This window comes from Xiphophorus hellerii, chromosome 1, assembly GCF_003331165.1.
Source record: "Xiphophorus hellerii strain 12219 chromosome 1, Xiphophorus_hellerii-4.1, whole genome shotgun sequence".
Taxonomy (NCBI): domain Eukaryota; kingdom Metazoa; phylum Chordata; class Actinopteri; order Cyprinodontiformes; family Poeciliidae; genus Xiphophorus; species Xiphophorus hellerii.
Window position 1 is genome coordinate 6,585,677 of NC_045672.1, and position 20,079 is coordinate 6,605,755.

The 20,079-nt window shown below is 38.3% G+C and overlaps 2 protein-coding genes across 9 annotated transcripts in view; one reads left to right on the plus strand and one right to left on the minus strand.

The window, feature by feature from the left end:
• LOC116721371 (tumor necrosis factor receptor superfamily member 14-like) overlaps positions 1 to 20,079 on the plus strand; it is a 1,133,408-nt gene that overhangs the window by 710,799 nt on the left and 402,530 nt on the right. The gene's annotated exons all lie outside the window — the stretch shown is intronic.
• Positions 1 to 20,079, minus strand: part of plch2a (phospholipase C, eta 2a) — a 156,933-nt gene that overhangs the window by 22,403 nt on the left and 114,451 nt on the right. For 7 of the 8 annotated variants that reach the window (XM_032564301.1, XM_032564309.1, XM_032564293.1 and 4 more), the window contains 7 exons: positions 19,580 to 19,823; positions 19,277 to 19,406; positions 14,691 to 14,861; positions 13,328 to 13,421; positions 12,240 to 12,443; positions 10,011 to 10,131; positions 1,697 to 1,868 (listed from right to left, as the gene is read on the minus strand). In XM_032564301.1, coding sequence (XP_032420192.1) covers positions 1,697 to 1,868; positions 10,011 to 10,131; positions 12,240 to 12,443; positions 13,328 to 13,421; positions 14,691 to 14,861; positions 19,277 to 19,406; positions 19,580 to 19,823 — 1,136 coding nt within the window. The remainder of the gene's footprint in view (positions 1 to 1,696; positions 1,869 to 10,010; positions 10,132 to 12,239; positions 12,444 to 13,327; positions 13,422 to 14,690; positions 14,862 to 19,276; positions 19,407 to 19,579; positions 19,824 to 20,079) is intronic. The other variant, XM_032564317.1, reaches the window with a different exon arrangement.

Below are 20,079 nucleotides of genomic sequence, written 5' to 3' on the forward strand. Positions count from 1 at the left end.
CCGACCCTGCTTTAAGTCTAGGGCAAAGATGAAGCCAACATGGAAAAAGCTTGTAGAACTAGACAGCAGCACTAATATCAAGTAGTTGTTTACTGTCTGATTGTATTATTCTGGACTTTCGGACCACTCTTCTGACAACATTGCTTCCATGGCCCAGTTTTGTCTGTCTCTAAAGTGCCAAAAAGATTGCAGGTTGCCTCGGATTTGAGTTGAAAATCTCTGGTGCAAAGGAATCCATGAACCAGCCCTAACCTAACCGCTCCACCACCATGGCAGTAATTTGAAGGGTTGTTGAGTTTAATTTTAACCTAATTTTTATGATGGGATTTAAAGTCACTCAAGAGAACATCAGTTGTAAGGCTGTGAGCAGCAGCTGTGGTCAACTGTCAGCTTCATCAATGGAGAACCTGGAGGTTGTGGTTCTAATGGACTCAAAAAGATCCAGATATGTTATTTTGTCTTAAAGAAATTCAGTGCAGGCACAAACATATAGATCAGGGGTCTCAAACTCCAGTCCTCGAGGGCCGCAGTCCTGCAACTTTTAGATGTGCCTCTGCTGCACCACACCTGAACAGAATAATTAGGTCATTAAGGCTCTGGAGAACTGATCTACACAAGGAGGAGGTCATTAAGTCATTTCATTCCAGCGTTTTGTACCTGTGGGACATCTAAAAACTGCAGGACTGCGGCCCTCGAGGCCTGGAGTTTGAGACCCCTGATATAGACTGAGATAAAGACTCAGATCAGCTGATTATTTTGCTATACATATAACCATAATCATGAAATCCTGAGAAGACGAGGATGTTTAATTTTTCTCACAGTTTTTACATTTTAGCTGCAGTGAAAACGGTTTAGTGAAGCATGCCGTCCTGCTCAATGGCTGCTCTGACTTTGGATACTGGAACTCGAGCTTTGATTCGTTGTCTCTTCACTCTTCATCCGTATTCTATGATCTTGATTTCCAGAAATAAGGGATGTGGTGCAATGAGCAGCAGCCCAGTCCATTTTCTCCTCAGCCCTGCAGACGTCGTCTCTGGCTCAGAGTGGCAACATGTGTAACTCATTGACTCTCCTCTAAGCTCTCGAATTGGCTTTTCTTCACAAGCTCACAATTACAATTATCCCTGTTGCTTGTGCATCTTTTTCTTCTGCTTAAATTCTTTCCACTGAATGTTCCTTTAATATATTTGCATACAGCACTCTGAAATACCCAGCTTCTTCAACAATGACACTGTGTAGCTAATCCTCATTGTTTCAGTGACTGTCACAACACATGTGTAAATAAATATTTACACTCATATGTGTAAATAAGTATCCTTTAGACAAATTAAAGTTTTTAATAATGCTTATATTTCCCAAGATGCACCTGTGTTTTCTCAACATGACACAAATGAACAGATGAGATGAGTTACAGTTTGGTTCAACTGCACACAAGCCCTCTAGGAGGAAATGTCCTTCCTACAGCGAGGCAGGCTTCCTCACACTGTTTTCACACACTCCTCTCCACACTCCAGTCCGCTATTCTGCCTTTGATTTTACAGTGTGAAGATCAACCTGCAGATAAAACGGAGGGCTGTCATAACAGCCCGGGGACCGAGTCTCCGAACTGTGAAGAATGTCGGCGATGGAGGTCGTCTAAATTCTGTAGCATCTAAAACTCAGCCTACTCCATAAGACAACAAGATTCAGACTTCACCTTCACCAGGATCTTGCCCCTGAGAGATTCTGGAGAGGGTAGTCTCCCAGACTCCTCTGCCTTGACGCTGGACACATCTAGTTTGTCCCCGAGGATTTCCACCAGGTACTGGGCCATCTTCTTTTGCTGAAGAACGCTGCAGTGGTTCTCGATGGACAGGATCACCGGGTAGCTGAGGAATGACAATGACAGGCTGGATGGGTGACAGTTCAGGATGCAACAGTCAGCTAATGCTACCATGTGTAGCATAGTGCTATTATGTAGAGCATGTTGGAAGAGCCAGGAAAAATCAGCTTGATTCATGTCGACCACTTTAAACTCCTTTTTGTTTCTTATTTGACCTACTTGTCTAAAGGATTTAAACTGGGGGAGGAGTTATTGTTATAATACTAGTATAATAATAGTAAAAAACAGTCGTTTCCCAAGGAAACAGGAGACTTCACAGGTATGATGTAGTTTTCAGTAAATTTTGGTAAAGTTGGTCAAATTCTAATTTCCATCGCAATGAGTTATCAAGTCTAAAATCAGTGCTACCAGAATATTAGAAATATTGCTATTAACGATGATTTCAGTAACAGATAATTGCATTTATTCTGACAATCTGCTTTAAAAAAACTTGGCATTTTTTATTTAGCCACTTATGCTTTTTTATACAATAATGGCAATAAATTAAACAAATGCATTTAAATAAATTATCAACCTGCTTTTTAAATACAATAAACCTTTTACTGTCTATGATGCTAAAACCAAGAAGGTTATAGACAAAGATGATTTTTTTTTTTATCTTAAATGGACATTTTTTATATTCTGTATACAGTTTTGGCTTCAGTTCTCTGGTTGTTCTTGCAAATGGCTTTTTTTGAGTCTGTATATTCCAATTAATCAGTAATTAATAATCCAATTAATCATCACTGTAGGACGATGAGTTTTATTAGTCACCTTACCTTTGCAGAAGTCATTAATTCTTGTTACAGATCAATGCTGAAGTATTTGTCATGTAAAGGTGAAAGTTTAAAAAGAAAGGATCCTCACAGAGTTCGGCTCCTTTAAAATGAACATGAACGGCTTCATGCTGGCGAACTGAGGTCAGATTTTAAACATTTAGTATCCAAACCTGAACTCCCTCATACTACTGCGTTCGCTGTGTGGAGGACTCTGCCGTGGATATGGAACGCCGGTGTGTTTTTGCATTTCAAACCCTGTTTATATGCAGCATTACCTCATCGTTATGTGTTGAGTATTTCCAGTTATGAGACACATAAATAAACGTTGGCAGGATAAACTGGAATGGGCAACATAATCACGTTTCACTGTAACCAACACACTTCATTAGGGCTGGATGGTGGTGCAGCTGCCTTGCAGCAAGGAGGACCTGTGCTTGTGTGGGTTTTCACCAGGATACTCTTCCTCCCACAATCCCAAAACAAGACAGTCAGGTTATCGCCATCTCTAAATTGCCATTAGCTTCGAGTGTGTGCATAGTTGTGTTGTCCTGTGTCTCTGTGTTGCCCTGCAAAGGGTTGTCGACATGTCAAGCGAATCATTGGAGAAAGTCTCCCCTCCTTCCACGATGATAGTGAGAAATAGTCAGTGGATCGACACATTTTAACCATCATCTCCAGACGGTGTCACACCATCACTGTAGCGTCAGGTCAGTGTTTTGTAGGCGAAACCGATTTAGAAGTGAGCACTTTGTTGGATTGTGGCTCCTTAAATTTGTTTATTGCTTAGATTTAAATGTTGCTTCCAGAACCATTTGCTGGGGCATCTGGGGAATTACAGTGCTAAGGTGTTTTTAATGATCATGATAATCCATATAAACTCTCAGCATTTGCATATTCCTTTCTGCTCTGACTCCAGTTGCAGTTGGCCTGTTGAGAACCATGTGTTGTACACAACCGCACGCAACCGCTATTGCAACATTTCATTGTATTGATATTGCTACAATTCATAACAAATGTCTTCAGGCATGTTACAAAACAAATGGTTAACTCATTCCACCCATACTGTATCACATAATAACGTTTAAATGCACATGTGGCTTTAAAAGCTCAAGATGGGCTTTCAAACACCATTTGAAAGTCACTAAAAATGTTCATTCCATCATTTCCTCATTTCTCAGGTCTTCATTTCCTAAAATGAAGACTCTCTCATTGGATTCATGTTTGCTTGTGTCAGAGTGTTGATGGTGAATTTACACAAACGTGATACATTTGGCATAATATTGTTTTCGGCCAGCCGGATTTATTTATGGGAACTGTCAGGAGTGAAGTGAGATGCCCAAAGTGAAAGTCTTCAACCTTGGGTCACAACGCCACAGTGGAAAATTAAAATGTACAAAATACGTAAAGTTTAGTACTAATTTTATCATTAGAAGTTTAGGTCAACAAACTTGTAATTGTTCTTTTCCAGACTTTTATTCAACATCAGGGAAACTAGAATGAAGACTGTTGTGTATTATTTGGAATTTAAAGATGCAATATTGTTGAAAGATTAATATTAGAAATAGGTGAACGCCTGCTTAAGTTTAATTTCTCAGTCATTGCAGCAACAGAAACTTTTTTTGGGAGAAGGAAAGTGTAACAACAAAATATCAAGATGTTAGAGAAATAGATTTGTTTCTAAATTATTCTATTTTCAAACCAAAATAGTTATTCTAACCTAAAACAAGGACATTAATGGAAAAATAGAGTTTGGTGGTCCATATTACAATGTTTCATAAACCTAAATAAGTTGGTTAAGCTCCTAAAAATGGATGACTCAAAGTTTGCTATATGGTCAAAAGGTGGACAAATCAAACACTTAATTTAACCATAAATGACAGTTTATTTTTAACTTAACTTGTACAATAGTCATGTTATAAAGGGCAACATGACATCAAAACCTACTCACTGTGCCACTACAGTGAGGCAGTGATTTTTCTGACCACATCCTTTTCTATTCCACTAAAGGAGATCATTTGTAGTTCCAAAGGCACCAGTAACAACTTAATGCATGTGAGAAATTGTTTTTATAAATACATTATAAGCCAAGTATGCACTAAAAACGATGAAAATGATTGAGCTAACGTAGTGGAAATCTAATTCAAGCTGAAAATAAAGACACAGCATAAATGTTTAGATTGCAAATTTAAATTGATTATGAAGCAATGAAGAAATTAACTCGATTGCCTTGATTGAATAAAATCTACCGGGAAAAAAACGTAAGTGAAGGGGAGAAAGCCCACACAGTGCCGTCAGCGAGAATTTATTCTGGGAGAATTGCATAGGAAGGCAATGGTCAGGTTAATGTCTGGATAAACAGCATTTCAAAAGATGAGGCACAGCAAATTATGAGTCTCAGACACAACACTGAGTATAGTGAACAATTCTGATGTTACATCCACTGGTATATTTCCATCCCTGTCAGATGGAGGCTTTTTAGTCCAATCCTGTCTTGAATAGGCCTGTCTTTATTTAGCACCCCGGAAAATCCAATTCCTCTTTGAAGTGGTACCAGCCATTCACTCTGGGCCACTTTAGCCAATTATCTGTGGAATATGGAGTCCACAATCATCCTTTTCAAAAGCATATAGTAAAAGGTGAAGATGCACACAAAGGCAGTGCTTCGGTATCCTTTTCTTGAAGAAACAGGATCTAAAAATAGAGTTTTAAAAATTGAGTCTGCGTGCATATCAATGGAATAATTACCTTTTGATGCAGAGTCAATAAAAGGAAGCAAGATGTCTGTGTGAAAGCTTTCATTCATCTGTGCACCGAAAGGTGGAGAATTTCAGGGAGTTACATGAGCATGTTCAGTATGGCTACAGTCTAAAACACAAGCAGGGAAAACAATGAGTTACAGCGAAATAATAACTACAATTTTCTCCATCATAACCTAACAAAATGCTTTTTTTAAGAATGGATAGGAAAAAATATAAGAATTAGGCATTAGGATGTCATCAAGGTGCAATTCAGATTTGAATTTTTTGAAAGGTTGAGGACAGTCTTTAATTCTGCTGGAGTAGAATTGCGTCGTTGCGTCTTTACTTTGATGAATACTTCATCATACAAGCCAGAGAGGGGAAAAGACCTAAAGCAGGTTTAGGTCATGTTTAAGTAAAGCTTTGTACACAGCAGGTCTTGATGCTCAATTCAGATTTTTTGCTAAAATACGATTTTTTGTTCAGACAACTCATTAAGACCGACCGCAATCAGACTTCTACGTGAAGGGTTTACGACCCGAAAGCGACCCACATGCGCAGACGAAGAATGTGCGCATGCATCACACAGAAACGATCCGTTTCCTGCAGTAATGGACGGAGTCGTATATGGATCAATTATAACGTTTATTTAGAGCCGATGGTATTATCACAAGATCATAAGGAAATGCAGGAAGCTAATATGCAGAAAGCACAGGTAACAGCGACAACCTTTACTGGAACATTGACTGCAGCTTCTGTAGAGAGGCCTGCTGGGATGTGTAGTCAGAACCAGGAGTGGTGGGACTGGGAAGTGATGTGCTTCACTGACTCAGACTTCTTTCATGAGTTCATAATCATAATTTTCAACCACTCTTTATGGCCTAACTTCCCTCCTCTGCCTTCTGCTGGTAAAGAATTATTACACGTCTCACATCAATGAGATTAAATGCAACTTGACCCTAACAATCCGATATGTATCTGAATTAGTTCCATATATGGAAGAGGCACAATTCGGACTTTGGGGGGATGAAAAGACTGGAAATGGGCCATTCTGAGTGCCATAGAGAAGTCAGATATACGTTGATTTTGGGCAAAAAAAGAGGATTTGGATGACATTTGTCTGCTGTGTGAACAAAGCCTAAATTTATCAGAAATACACCTAAATGCTAATTTAAAGGTTGCTACACAACTGTCATGTTTGCATTAGACAGTTATTGGCATACAAGTACATTTGACCTTCCCAGATAAGAGCAATGTGCAAAGTGTACTGGACAAGAGTAACAACCTGTTGGATAGTTTGTTCTGCTGGATACGCTCAGAACGTCGCATTTGGCACAAGATTACACATTTCACATGTTGTTGACTTCAGAACAAAACTTTCTTTAGGATAAAACTACAGAAAATGGTCTTAGTAAACAGCAGTCTGAAATGTTTGTGTGAACCAATAGAAAACCTTTGAAAATGGAGCCGTCTCTCAGTATTTCACTCCGTACTGAAGTCAGTTTAGTGCTAGAGGGTACAGAGCTGTCCTGCAAAAGCACTGTACCCATTCAACTGTGTTCCAGTGCCAGGTCAAAAACAAGTGGGACTTATTTATTGTTGCCTCAGGTCAACTACTAGTACTAACATCTGTGAATAGTTATGCATTTCTCTGTATTCAAACACTAAAAAGATCTATTCATAAATTTGTTGTGCTGTCTTTTGTGACAGTTTTGTTTTTCAAGTACCTGTCATTTTTACTATTGGTTTGGCAGGTGGAGCTGGGGGTAGAAATATGGGCTCGGTGTGAAGTTCCAACTGATTTTTTCCCCCCAACTTGAAACAAGAATATTTCTATTTTTGAGTAAAAATGGAGTGAAGCATGATTGGTAATGTTGTGGCTTCACATGGGACAATATCAGTATGTAACTAAGCATCATCCGCAAAGAATTTGTAACGCATGACTAAAAAAAAACAGATTAGTACTTCAATAAAATCATTAAAAATTAATAAAAGCAGATTGACAAATACATATTTTTAAGTGGCTTTTAAAAGACCAAAATATAACAAACAAATAGAAGAGACTTCCAGAGTCTGAGGGGCACAATCTCCTTTTGTTTTCATCTTAGTATTTGAAACCATAAATAAGAGCTGCACCACTTATATCTAGGGGATGAATAACTATTAAATGACTGGTTTTATTCTGAGAAGTGTGGGATGTGGCATGGTTCCTGGTAATTTGAACAAAACTTCAACACGAGAGACAAAAACACTGATGCCCAGAAGCAAAGTGAATATGTAAGTACTCCGAGAGTCTTTCTCATGAAAATAGATGGCATGAGGAGATAAAGCCTGATTGCTTTTGTTGTTAACATAATGAAGGTTAATATGATTTGTGACAGGAGGAACAAGCCATGTAAAAATGTTTTTCATTTTTACTATTCTAGTACATTTTTACTAAATAGTTGAAATGACAAAACACCCAACAAGATCAGACTGCTTTAAAACCGAGTCTAAAAGTTCAAAGTGGAGCAGTATTTATTCATAATCCTTGCAGTGCAGCATGGCCAACAAAAAGCAGCTCTACGGCTAATCCGTTCAGAAAATAAGGACTAAAATATAAAGGTGAGCTCACAGTAGCTATAAACAGAAATTATGGCCCCGGGGAGTTGGCAGTCGCTCATAGAGGATTTTGGTCCTTGTAAAAGTGAATGATTGAATTGTTCTCTAAGAACTGATATATCCACAAACAAATAACTGTAATTAGCTCTTGCATGGGAACACAAAATTGAACTGATGTGCTCGATGTCGAAAAAACAAATATTTTATACTGATGGGCTTTTTTCTGCAGCAACTTCTCCACCTTCATAATATGTACAATCCACCAGAATTGAATTTGAAATGATAAACACAGCTAGTATCCAGCTAGATGAATATTAACAGTTTTTTGCTATATTTATTAATATAAATATGGCAATGAGCTCAAAGGCTTCACACTAATGGACGAGTTTAAGAAACAATGACATGGGCCTGACACATGCAATATAATAAGTGAAGACAGTAAAGTGGGACAGACACCATAACTAACTCGTACCTTCACGATTTGATGCCTGTGTTCTCCATCTGATGCTAGGTATAAGTCAATAGTTCAGGAAGCTTACAGACAGAATCCTAAAAATCAGGATACAGATTTTTAACATCTGCTGAGAATACATGAAATCACTGGAAACAGATGTATTAGAGCCTAAAATGTGCAGGACCAAAGTCGAGGACTGCTGACCGAAAACCAATCTGAATATTTCCCTGGATGGCTGAAAGGTTATCATTCTTAACAAAAGCTACCAGATAACAAAAACTAGAATTAAGGAAATATTTTTGTTAACTGAAATAAATTTAAAAAAAGAGAGACTTTGCACAAAAGGGTAAACTAACAAACTGTAATGAGCATTCCCCAAACAAAAAAAAAATACTGAATTTATATAAAAAATGCATTTAGTTTTTGTGTCTCATGAGTATGAAGTCTTGTGTCTCGCGGTTTTGCTTGTTCTACTGCGTTATTCCAGCAGATGGCAGGTATGTAAGGAAAGTCATCTTTCTTGGTGCTGGTCTGACAACAGCATGTCAGGAAAAGTCGGGAGAAAACACCAGAATCCAATGTGGGATTATGGTGAATATAACTGTGGAGAAAAGCAGGAGTCTTATAGTGGAACCAGATCAAATTTGTGGAAAATTAAAACTGTCATTACAAAAAAGAAAAAAGAAACCAACTGAAACAGTGTTGAAAAGATGTTTGCTAATTACTTTAGAATTACATATTCACTCATTGCATCGTTACATTTGTTGCCTTTGTTTTGTCTATCTTGTGTCCAGCATTTGACACTTATCTGTATTAATTTATCCATGTTACTCATTATATCAAGAATCCATTTGCATTTAGTAATTACATTACTTTTGATTATCAGTATTATCTTGTTATTGTACATGATGTTCCTTTGAACAGAGTGTTCGGAAAATTAGGTTCATTTCCTGATAATGAGACGAGGAATGTCTGAGATGATGAACAATCGTTTCTAGGAGTCTATAGAAGGGCTGCAAAAACACTCACCTTACATGTTTTTGTATACACAGTTCATTTAAGCAAGATCATTTCCTTTGTTAGAAATGCGCTGAACAGAGATACACATTTTGTGTATCTCTGTTCTTATTGTTGGCAAGTAAGAGGCCCAAATGCTTGTAATTTCTGACTTGACTGTTCTTTATAACAAACTGGACGTTTCTAACACTATTAGAAACTAAAACTAAGGATTTTCAAAGAGCAAAAAACTCCCAAACTGCAAAACAAAACTGTGGTCGGCTGTTCTAACCTTCTGTAAAAAGTTCATCTCATGTTTTGATCAGAGGAAATCATTTGTGAAACATTTGGGTAGAAATCCCTCAGTTCCCTTTAAGCACTGAAATATTAAACTGACAGCACAGTCGCCTCCCGATAAACGTGATTATCAGTGGCAGACAGTCACGCTTCACGGTTTGTTAGTTATCATTACCAGAACATGAGGAAATGACACGGTGAGCTGCTGAAGTGCTCAAACTGCCTCAAAGTGGATTTACGGGCCAGACGATGAAACGAGAGGAGACTAGAGAGTTTCAACGTACTCTGTCTTGATGAAGGCGTACTTGTTGATCGTCTCGATGACGTCTTTGAAGAGGATCTTGGAGGTCAGGGTGTAACCATGGTGTACGATGGGCTCTCCATCCTGGCCGTCCCAGCAATCGACTGCGGGAAAATGACAGCACAGATACACTGAGCAGAAGAGCTTATCGTAGAATAAGAGTGATTTATGCAAATAATACCATTATTTGCATAAATAAGACTGTTTTCTTCCTAAGCTGACAAAACATGAGTGAAGGAAGGCGTCTGATTGTGACAAGTCTGGAAAAGGAGGAAAACAACAAGAAGAGAAAAAGGATCGAAGCGTCTGAGAACCACTGGCTGATTTTAGTTTTGGTGAAGTCAAGACATCAGAACCCAAAACATTTTAATCTTCAAGTACTCCGTTAACCACAGAGTTGTTTATTTGCTCATGCCAACCTGGCTGATATCAGGCCAGGCAGCAGGGGCGGCCATTGGGGGCATTGCCCGCCCACAGAGTCAGCCGTGCCGTATCTGCTTTAACTGAGAATTAAAGTTAAGATCTTGTTTGCCACGTTCTGATCGAGTCTAGGTTGGTTGAAGACAGTTGCAGTTATCAGACCTGCTGCTTACTTCTATCATCATAATACATTTGTAAGTGAAAGGACGAATTATTGGCAGATCATCCAAATGAACAGACTATTACTCTGGCAAAGAAGAAATAATGTTATGGAAAAGAAAACATTTTGGTGAGTTTCTTAAGTTAGAACTGAAGGCATTTGATTGGCTTACAATTTAAACCCACTGAGTTTAATTTAGATTTCATTTAAATATAATTTCAGTAGGACTTAACTGCCATTTTCAGTAGAGCTGCGTCAAATGTAATACTCAAATATCAGGTGAAATTTGGCTAAGCCATTCAGTGGCAATGTTCGTAGTTGACGTTTTTGAGCATGGGAATGGTTCCAAGGTGAAAATAAAAGAGCTTTTAGGCCTGGGAGGTAACAAAACGTAAGGCTTTCATGTAACGTTTTGTTAGTCAGAAAAAAATATTGAAATTTTGTTTATTGCCAATTTGCTCTGAGAATTTAGTTTCTTCTCATTCAAGTTCTCAGTTTAGCATTTTCCACCAATCTGAACAACGATTACAGAGCAATCTCCTCGCTGGAGACAGAGACGCCTAATGATTTCCATTTGGATTACATATTAAACATTTATATGAGATAAAATGTCACTTTGCACAGACACTCCATTAGTTCCAATCAGACTGTTTCACATAAAACGAGTCAATATGGCCTCCATCAGTGCATCAATACACATTTAGAGCATCACCCTGCAATGTTTAGAAGCATAAGGGCTGCTTTGCTTCCCCATCACAAAACATTTCTTAATCTGAAACATAAGCTATAAATGGTTTTATGCTCAAAGTTTCTGTTTTCTTCATGATTTTTAACCTGGATAAAATACGATTGGTTACAACAGTGCACATGCACTGCCTCCAACAGAGAAAACGTTGAAAGATGCAGAAACTATACAATGTTTTATTAAAACCTGGAAGTAAAGAGGAGAACCATCGTCTTCCAGCAGAGGGAGCTGCTAAAAACAAACCTGAAATGTATTTATATGAACAGCTTCTCTAACTTTTATCATCATACGAGTGGGACTGAGTGTTGGTTGATACAAATGTAAAGTGGGTGGGGGTTCAATTATAGATCTGCCTTCAACCTGCTACAAAGACAAATTGAGCTCTAAATGCTCACTAGACACAACACTCTTTGTTCTTCTAGTCCAACGCATTTGGAAGACAACAAGGAACATTCCCACACACCACACTTCCACTGAATGAAGGCAGACCGTGGGGGGAGATACATGCTAAATACTCTGAATTTAGACTGCAGTGTTTTAGTCTCTAACAATCACAAGCACTATGGCAACATAATGTTTGCAGATTAATTATCTGCTCTACTGAAACACAGTTCTCATATTACAACAAGTCTGTAGCCATAACATTCTAGATTTTGTTGATGCAATAAAACTCGCGTCTTTATTCCAAAACAAACCTCAAAATAAGAAAAAAAGGATGCAAAACATTTTAACTGGATATGTTAATTTAGAATGAAAATGTGAGTTAATTACAATCTAAAATATTGTCCCTATGTTACGTTTTCCAGCCAAATGGTCCCATAAGCAGAAGCAAATCTTCTCTCCTGCTTGCTGCAGAAATAAGAAATTGTTATTGTTATGATAGTTACCTTCCACACAGCGACAGCCTGCCTGCAGCACCCAGGCGTACATATCCACCCTGGACTGGGACATCAGCTGGTCTCCCATCAGGTAGGTGTTGTGCGATGAGGCGATGAAGTAGTTGCACAGCGGCTGGGTCATGTCCTGGTTCACGTTGTAGTGCTCTGGGTTGAAGATGTCCCCAGCTGGACTGCGCATGTAGTTTGTAAAGCCTAGAAAAAAATCTAATCGTTTCAACTAAACTATTTGTAAATGTTGGAAAGTTCTACAGGCAGGTGCACAAATTACCATCATGAACTCTAAGGTCACTTCTCAATATTTCCAAGGTGAACTTTTAATAGGAACACCTTTCAGACACAGCTGTTGCAGATTCTGTCCTACGGTTTTATAGGTCATAATAAACAAAGTTTATTTATCAAAGTTGTTTCAACAATAGACCAATAAAACTATATTGGTATAAAAACAGAACCAATGTGAGGCTCCAAAGCCAGAGAACCACATCTTCTCTCTTAAAACATCTTTTCTGTCTGGTTTCTGAAATTCTGCATGTGATCTCAGTGTAGCGTTGATTTCGGGCTAATATTTAAAGGCTGCACCAGCATTTAAATGATGTAAAAATGCTGACCAGCCTTTCCAATCCTATCATCTGAAGACAGCAACTGTGAATAGAGTTCAGTAAGACAATGCCCTCTACTTACTAATCTTTATTAATTTAACACAGAAGGGAAACATTATAGATAATTTTACTTACAACAAGACCTTTTTCCTATGAACTGTTTCATTAACATGAAGGAATTACTGACTTAAAACATGGTCATATATCTTGTTGAAAAATTACTTGTAAGTTAGTTTTGTCTTATTTCCAGTGGACTAAGATATCTGTGCTAAAACTAAAAAAAAATGCCTAATATGATTTTGTGTATTAGGCATATACTGTATATATATATATATATATATATATATATATATATATATATATATATATATATATATATATATATATATGAAACTATTATGAAATTATTATATATATGAAACTTAAATTAGAACCAAAACTAAAACAAAATGACTGTATGTAAAATTCATGTATATTTACCATCAATTCCCAAAACGCCCTGCTTTTGATTTTCAGAGCACGGCTCAAACTTGTTGATGATCTCCAAGCAGTGGTCCTTGGTCACCTTTGTCATCTGCAAAATGGGGAAATGCCATCTCTAAAAGATCTAATATTCTTTTGTTTTCAAAAAAAGTTAACTGTTTTTTAAAGAGTAAATGAAGTTGTCTAAGTTGCATCCATGTGATTGTTCCATCCATCCTGACTGGTAAAAAAAAGTCAGCCTGGTGCCTGGGAGCTGCTGTTTGAAGCTGATGATCATTAAAGAGGAGTGGCCAGTCCTCTGGCAGCACAGACTCATGTGTACTTTTTGTCAATGTCAGGTTTATTTACATGGCACTTTTAAAAACGGGTTAAAACTGTGCCAAAGTGCTGTACAAAGACAATAACACAATAAAATAAATTGAAACTAAAACTAAAACATCACAACAGAAAAGTTGCAGTATTAGGCCTCAACTAAACACCAACGAATAAAAATAAGTTTGGAAAAGCGATTTAGACTTTCTGACCATCAATGTGGTTCCATCACACACAACATTCATTCTATGATAGAGCTCTCAGTAATCTGGTGGAAATGAGCCCATACCCATTATTACTACAATCTGCATCAAAGGGCTGTCAACTTTAACTTTTGATGATGCCACTCAACTAAATATAATGTTCTTTACTGGTTTCTCAGTTGGTGACTGTGTTTTCTAGGACTTTTTGTTTTTTTATGACTTAAGACACTTTTGAACTGCCTTTTTGCTTAAATAGACAAATAAACTTGATTGACTGGTCACTTGATTTAGCCCCTGAATGTAGTGCTGAGAGCTTTCTGAATTTAGAAAGAAAGCGACCTCTATGATAACAGGTTAGACTGCTAAAGATGCTGGTTGTTCAGAGCGACTTTTCCAAGCATATTCAGTGGAAGGAAAATGTCCCACAGAGGAAGCTGCACCTTGGAGAGGATGGCCAAGCAAAAGTACTTTGAAGAATTTGGTGATGGGACATTGCTTGGTCCTGGTCCACAGGGTTTTCTTAAGTCCACAGTCAACAAAGCCATCTAGCTGGATAATTTAGAGTTATCTACGCTTCCTTCTGCTGACGAACAATATGCAGATGCTGATTTCATTTTCCAGCAGGACTTGGTACCAGCCCACAGTGCTAAAGGTACCAACAGCTGCTGCATGGTGTTTCTGTGCTTGATTGGCCAGCAGACTAGCCTGATATGAGCCAGATAGTCAGATTTTCTCTGATGTCTCTGAATATAAGAGGCCTTTGTGTACTCATTTACAGCCACTGTCCATCAATATTGTAAGACATTAGCAAGCTTTTCATTACCACAATGAAAGCACATGTTTACCTTTTGCTCCGTCTCCAGGAAGCGAGTGATGTCATCTGTGTCCAGGTGGTCTTTGTGGTTGCTGTAGGTGAGCATAAGGAGGTACAGGTCTCTGCGGGTCGACATCATCTTGTAGAAGGAGCAGAACTCCTCGAACCCCAAAGTTCCCTGTTTGTCATCTGTGTCTGCCTCCTACAGCAATCATACAGCGAAGTTGTTATCCCACCAGTTTAACATCCCAACTAACGTTTTATGTTCATCTCCATAGATCTAGAACACAGTATATGGCATGTCTGCTGGAGTGCTGCCAAAATATACAGTTGGTTTCCAATGCAATAATCTCCCCAAAAAACATCAACAGTTTTAAGTAATTTCAAAGTTAATCTAATTTATAAATTAATTGCAGGAAAAAAAACAAAAACAAAAAAAAAAAACAGGAAAAACTGTAAAATACAACTCAGTACATATATAGACTTATGATCTAGTCTTGATTTATCACTGACAGATTATTTTGGTAAGACTCAAAAAGGAGATTTTCTCCATTTGTTCCATCTGTTCCCTGACTTGATATCAGTAGGTAGGTATTTTTGGACTATAATCATAAGCAACACATTATTCTACACTACTGTTCATGTGATCCTGCCCATAAAGTGTCCATATGCCAAACAACACTGGAGGCAGCCACACACTGGACACTGCTGACGTCTGTGCCAGCTGGAGTTTGGCCTCTGAGTAGCACTGAGTGATTTAAAAAAAGAACAACACAGATCCAAGATCAGCAGCTATGTGTAATCTGACATGACTGACTCCTGTAGACCCTGAGCAGGATTGCGGAGGAGTTTCATTAGCTTAGGGCTTTAGTTGTAGTTTACATAAAATGTGTAGATCATACAACAGTTTTGAAGAATATACTCCAAAAATAATCTTCACATACTTTTCCTGGTGGGTGGAAACTTTCCAATGAGACACAAAATGTATTTTAGATAGAAATGGAGAGACTGGACAACAGTACTGCTGAGATATTTGAACAGCTTGGAGCACATCGCACATAGATGCTGCTAAGTTGTGACAGTCCAATAACAAAGTGACAAGAACAGTCCAAGTAGATATTTTCCACGAGTTAACCGAGATGTTGCACTCTCACTTTGTTCTATTCTGGAATACGGGCAAAAATCAGTCAGAAGTTGCACTAAAAGGAATGAAAGGCATAAAAATGTGTCCATTTGCATATATATTTGCAATTATTGTCACTCAGGACACATCATGGAGCCAGCAGGATAACAAAGCAGTGGAAGCACAGCTGGGGAACACCCACAAAGCTTCTGAGTCTTTTTGCTTCCACCATGTTTTATGCATGAAGTTAAGTGCTTGGAAGGCTTGTTCTTTGGGAGCGTCGACAGAGGCAATAATTCACCACTTAGCAGAGCTGCTGCTGCCTACAAAGTTTAACTGTCCCTTGAACATCTAAGCTCTGGATGTTACTTAGTGCTGCAATACCATGTTTCAATTGGTCACTACAACAGGCCACGCCACAAGGAAAATCATTATGGGTCACCCAGGTGATGAATTTGACCAGGTTTATTAAATTCTTCTGATATAACTTAAAGTAGATCCTTGAACTATTGGTATGTCTGTCAGGATGCAATGGCTCCAATATTCTTTTTTTTTTTTTGTTAGTCAGTAGTTGGTTGCTTAGAGTGAGCAGGAAGTGAAAGTCTCTTAGGTTTTGAATTTTATAGAGTACACTCAATACAGACCCGCTCCTACTGGTATCAAGTGGCTCCAGTACCACAGAACTTTCACAACATTCCTACAGTTTAAAATTCTTCAATCTCTAGATAAAGTGGCAAACTGACCAGAGTTTTCTCTACCAGTAATGAGCAGAGCAGCACCGTTCTCTCACACCTGTTCCTGTGCAGAGTGCTCCTGCACATGTTCCTTCCTTACAACACATGTGTGCAGTTTGCCTTTTAAAAACTGGGATAATACTCTGCACAATATGGCCTCTTAAAAACTGCCTGCACATGTAAATTCAGCAGGGATTTTCCTAGATTGCCACTGTTTCACCTGAAATAATCACACTACTTGCAACTGAAGCAGTATTTAAGAATACCTGAACCTGAATTAGAAATAGCCGACTCTTAAGCACCATGCAACCATCAGTCAGAATCATACATTTTACCAATAATATCAATTGCATTTGAGCAGTATAAAGAATTGTATTTGCTCGTGCTTTCAATAAAATGTACATAAATTTTACTTCTTTGTTTTAAAGGTCCAGTGTCATGCTTCCTTGAACAAGCTAGATAGGTCTGTTGCCTACAAAACATGTTCATTACTTTTAATACACAAAATCATTCTCACGCACTTGAGATTTCACCTGATCAGTTCTGCCTGTTTTGAGTTCCTTTAGGAATGCACAGTTTTAGGGCTACATGACAATTATGCAAATAAGTTGCTGCTGCTGGTCATGCAATCCTAACTCAGTGTTTACATAAGCACCTCAGACACATGAAAATGGCTCCATACAGATGAACAGTGGCACAAACATTCATCTTTGACCCTGAAGCAGAAGAAGAGGAGCATCCTGAATAACCATCAACCCACAACCACTGAAGGATTAAATGCTGTGGCTCTGAAACACATTTAAATCGTTATTAATTTAGACTCTGAGGATTCTGCTTCAATGTGCTGTGATGTGAAGTCCAGCAGCTGACATCAGCACAATAATTCAGCACACAAAACGTTTTTTCTTTCAAATGCAACCTTTTTTAAAAAGTGCATTTGCGAGGTAAGAGGAGAAGCACTTCTCTCAACATGTAAAAAATCCAAAAATGAAATAAAATAACTCAGTGTTTGCAATGTCCGAGCGTCCGACATGTTTTCACAAACACTGCATCACTATAATTCCGACAGTAAATGCGCAGATATTGTGGATAATGTAACATGAGACACAGGACTAGCGGAAGCTATTGTTCAGCGTTAGCTTGTACTACATGTCAAATCATGTTAATGCCAAACAACAATACAAAACACACAAGACGTTCTTACATCACCATCATGTGCAGAATTGTGAAGAACAGTAGGAACACAACCTCCCTTCAGTCCAAGTATTTTGGTAAATCCTGCTGTGTGATGTTGGTAGTTCTCAAAGGACTCCTTCCTAAACTACAACTTTCTTTGGCCATTGCAAGCAAATATAAAATGAAGCCACACAGCTCTGTTCTCTGAGACTGGGAGAAAATGGACACGTGCTCTGTACTGCAGCCGATAGCAAAACATTTTTCTTTTCCAGCAGCCATTGTGCAGAAGTAACTTAACATCTTCTTGCAATGAAGATTACAAGAGGGGCTGGGATTGGCTTGGGGTTACTAGATAGTAAAATTTTCATGCAACAATTTGCATGAAAATTGCAAATTTTCATGCAAAATTTGCAATTTTCTAAAATTTGGAGATTTTAGAAACATGCAAAAAGTGAATTTTGAATTATAGTGGACCTTTAATGTGGTAAACTAATGAGAACAATGAAGGGAATATAAGAGAGGAATATGTGAGGGAATTACCACCAGGATTATCACATATCTGAGCAACATTCTAATCTCAAATTAGCCTAACACTGCTCAGCTCTGCTGTAAAGCTACTTTTACAGCCATTAAATTAGATCACAAAGTAACAAGATTGATACTTTTTAAATCCTATTTTACATTTCTTGAATTGCATATCGTTGCACATTAGTTTACATTATGGCAAAGCCAATCTTCAGACTCTAATAAAGACTCTAATAAGGTTAAGCTAAGAAAGTAGCCTAGTGACTGCAAGCACACAAATCTGCATAGATGTCCACCTTGCTCACACACACACACAGAGAAGGATTGGTGCCCAGTGCGTTTACGCCGCATTACAGAGCAGGCCATCTGTGTCCCAGGAGCAGCATATGGAGAACATGCTCAGGACACTGGTCTTAGGGGAAGCCAACTGGCTGCCTGCTCTGAGGAAGAGGGCTAAAACAACATGTTTAACAGGTCAACATGCTAATCCCTGTGCTGCGTGTCAGCCAACATCTGCAGCAGTCAGTGTCTTCACTGATCATTCACAATCTGTCTGGAAGGAAGTACTTATAGCAGTTTCAAGTCACTAAATAAGCCCCTTGACGTTAGGAGTCAGTCACTAAAGTTCACCACTACTGTAGCTTCAAAGCTGTAGTATCCTTTAAGAAATAGATAAGATATTCAAACAAAAAAAAAAAAATATTTAGTAAGCCTGACTATGTTTAAGGTCCTACATTCAACCCTAAAGTTGAATGTAGGACTGTAGTCCTACGTTCCTGAGTCAGATTATCAGTACTGATAATCTGACAATATTATATGTATATGATGTTACTTTACAGCTTAAAGTAATATGAACTTTAAGCTGATATTAAACAAGTATTAAATCAGCAATTCCGCCTTAAAATGTGCTTTATAGATGTGATGTATTCTATTCTTAAATATTGTGCTTCAATTGGTTTTGGGTTTAAACTAAAAATGATCATAATTAAACAGAGATGAAGGCTTGTGCACATCAGTGGAGGTGTACTAAAACTAGAAAACCAAGAATTTTATTAGTACCTTGAACATCTGTTTGACCTTTTGTCGAGGAAGGTTGACGTTGAGTTTATGCAGAAGCTGAAGAACCTCATTGATGCTTAAACTCCCGTCGCCGTTTTTATCAGCCTCAGTGAAGGTCTGCTTCAGCCACGTGACAAAACTCTGGTTAAGGAAAGCTGAACAAAAAATGTGATGTATCGATTTGAAGAACAGAAGGAGCAACACAAAATGTTCCTCCAATGTACATTTTAGACATGTTAATAATGTGGGACAGAGCCTCATCAGTGTTGAAGCAGCTCTAATTGATGACTCGGTGAAGGATATTGATCGCGGGTGCGTTGCCTCTTTGCCAAGCTGTCCTCGTCACTGATCCCGGCCATCAGGTACTTGAGGCCAGTGATCCAGGTCCGGGCCTCCTCTCCTGTTCCAGATACCAGGTCCAGGGACTCCATGTGTTCTCCGTAATACAGGCTGAAGCAGCAGTTTGGGTCAAAGCTGCCATCTGCATACCGCTGGAAGATCTCGGATTGCTTTCCCTCACAGACCTCGCGGATGGAGTCAATGGAGACTGAGAAAACAGGAAGTTCATTTAACTGAAAAAGATAGCCTTAATACAAAAGCGATATTTTTTTTAAAAAAGGAGACACTTGTAACTAAACAACATAAAAAAAACCCTCAAAATTATACTAGGTGGGTCAATGGCCCTCTTTAATGTTGGCTGTAGAATATGGACACACCTTGCAGTAGGACTGCAAGATACACTGCTTTTTAATTAAATTTTAAAAATAACCCCTGACCTCTCACTTAAATAAATAGACCATGTG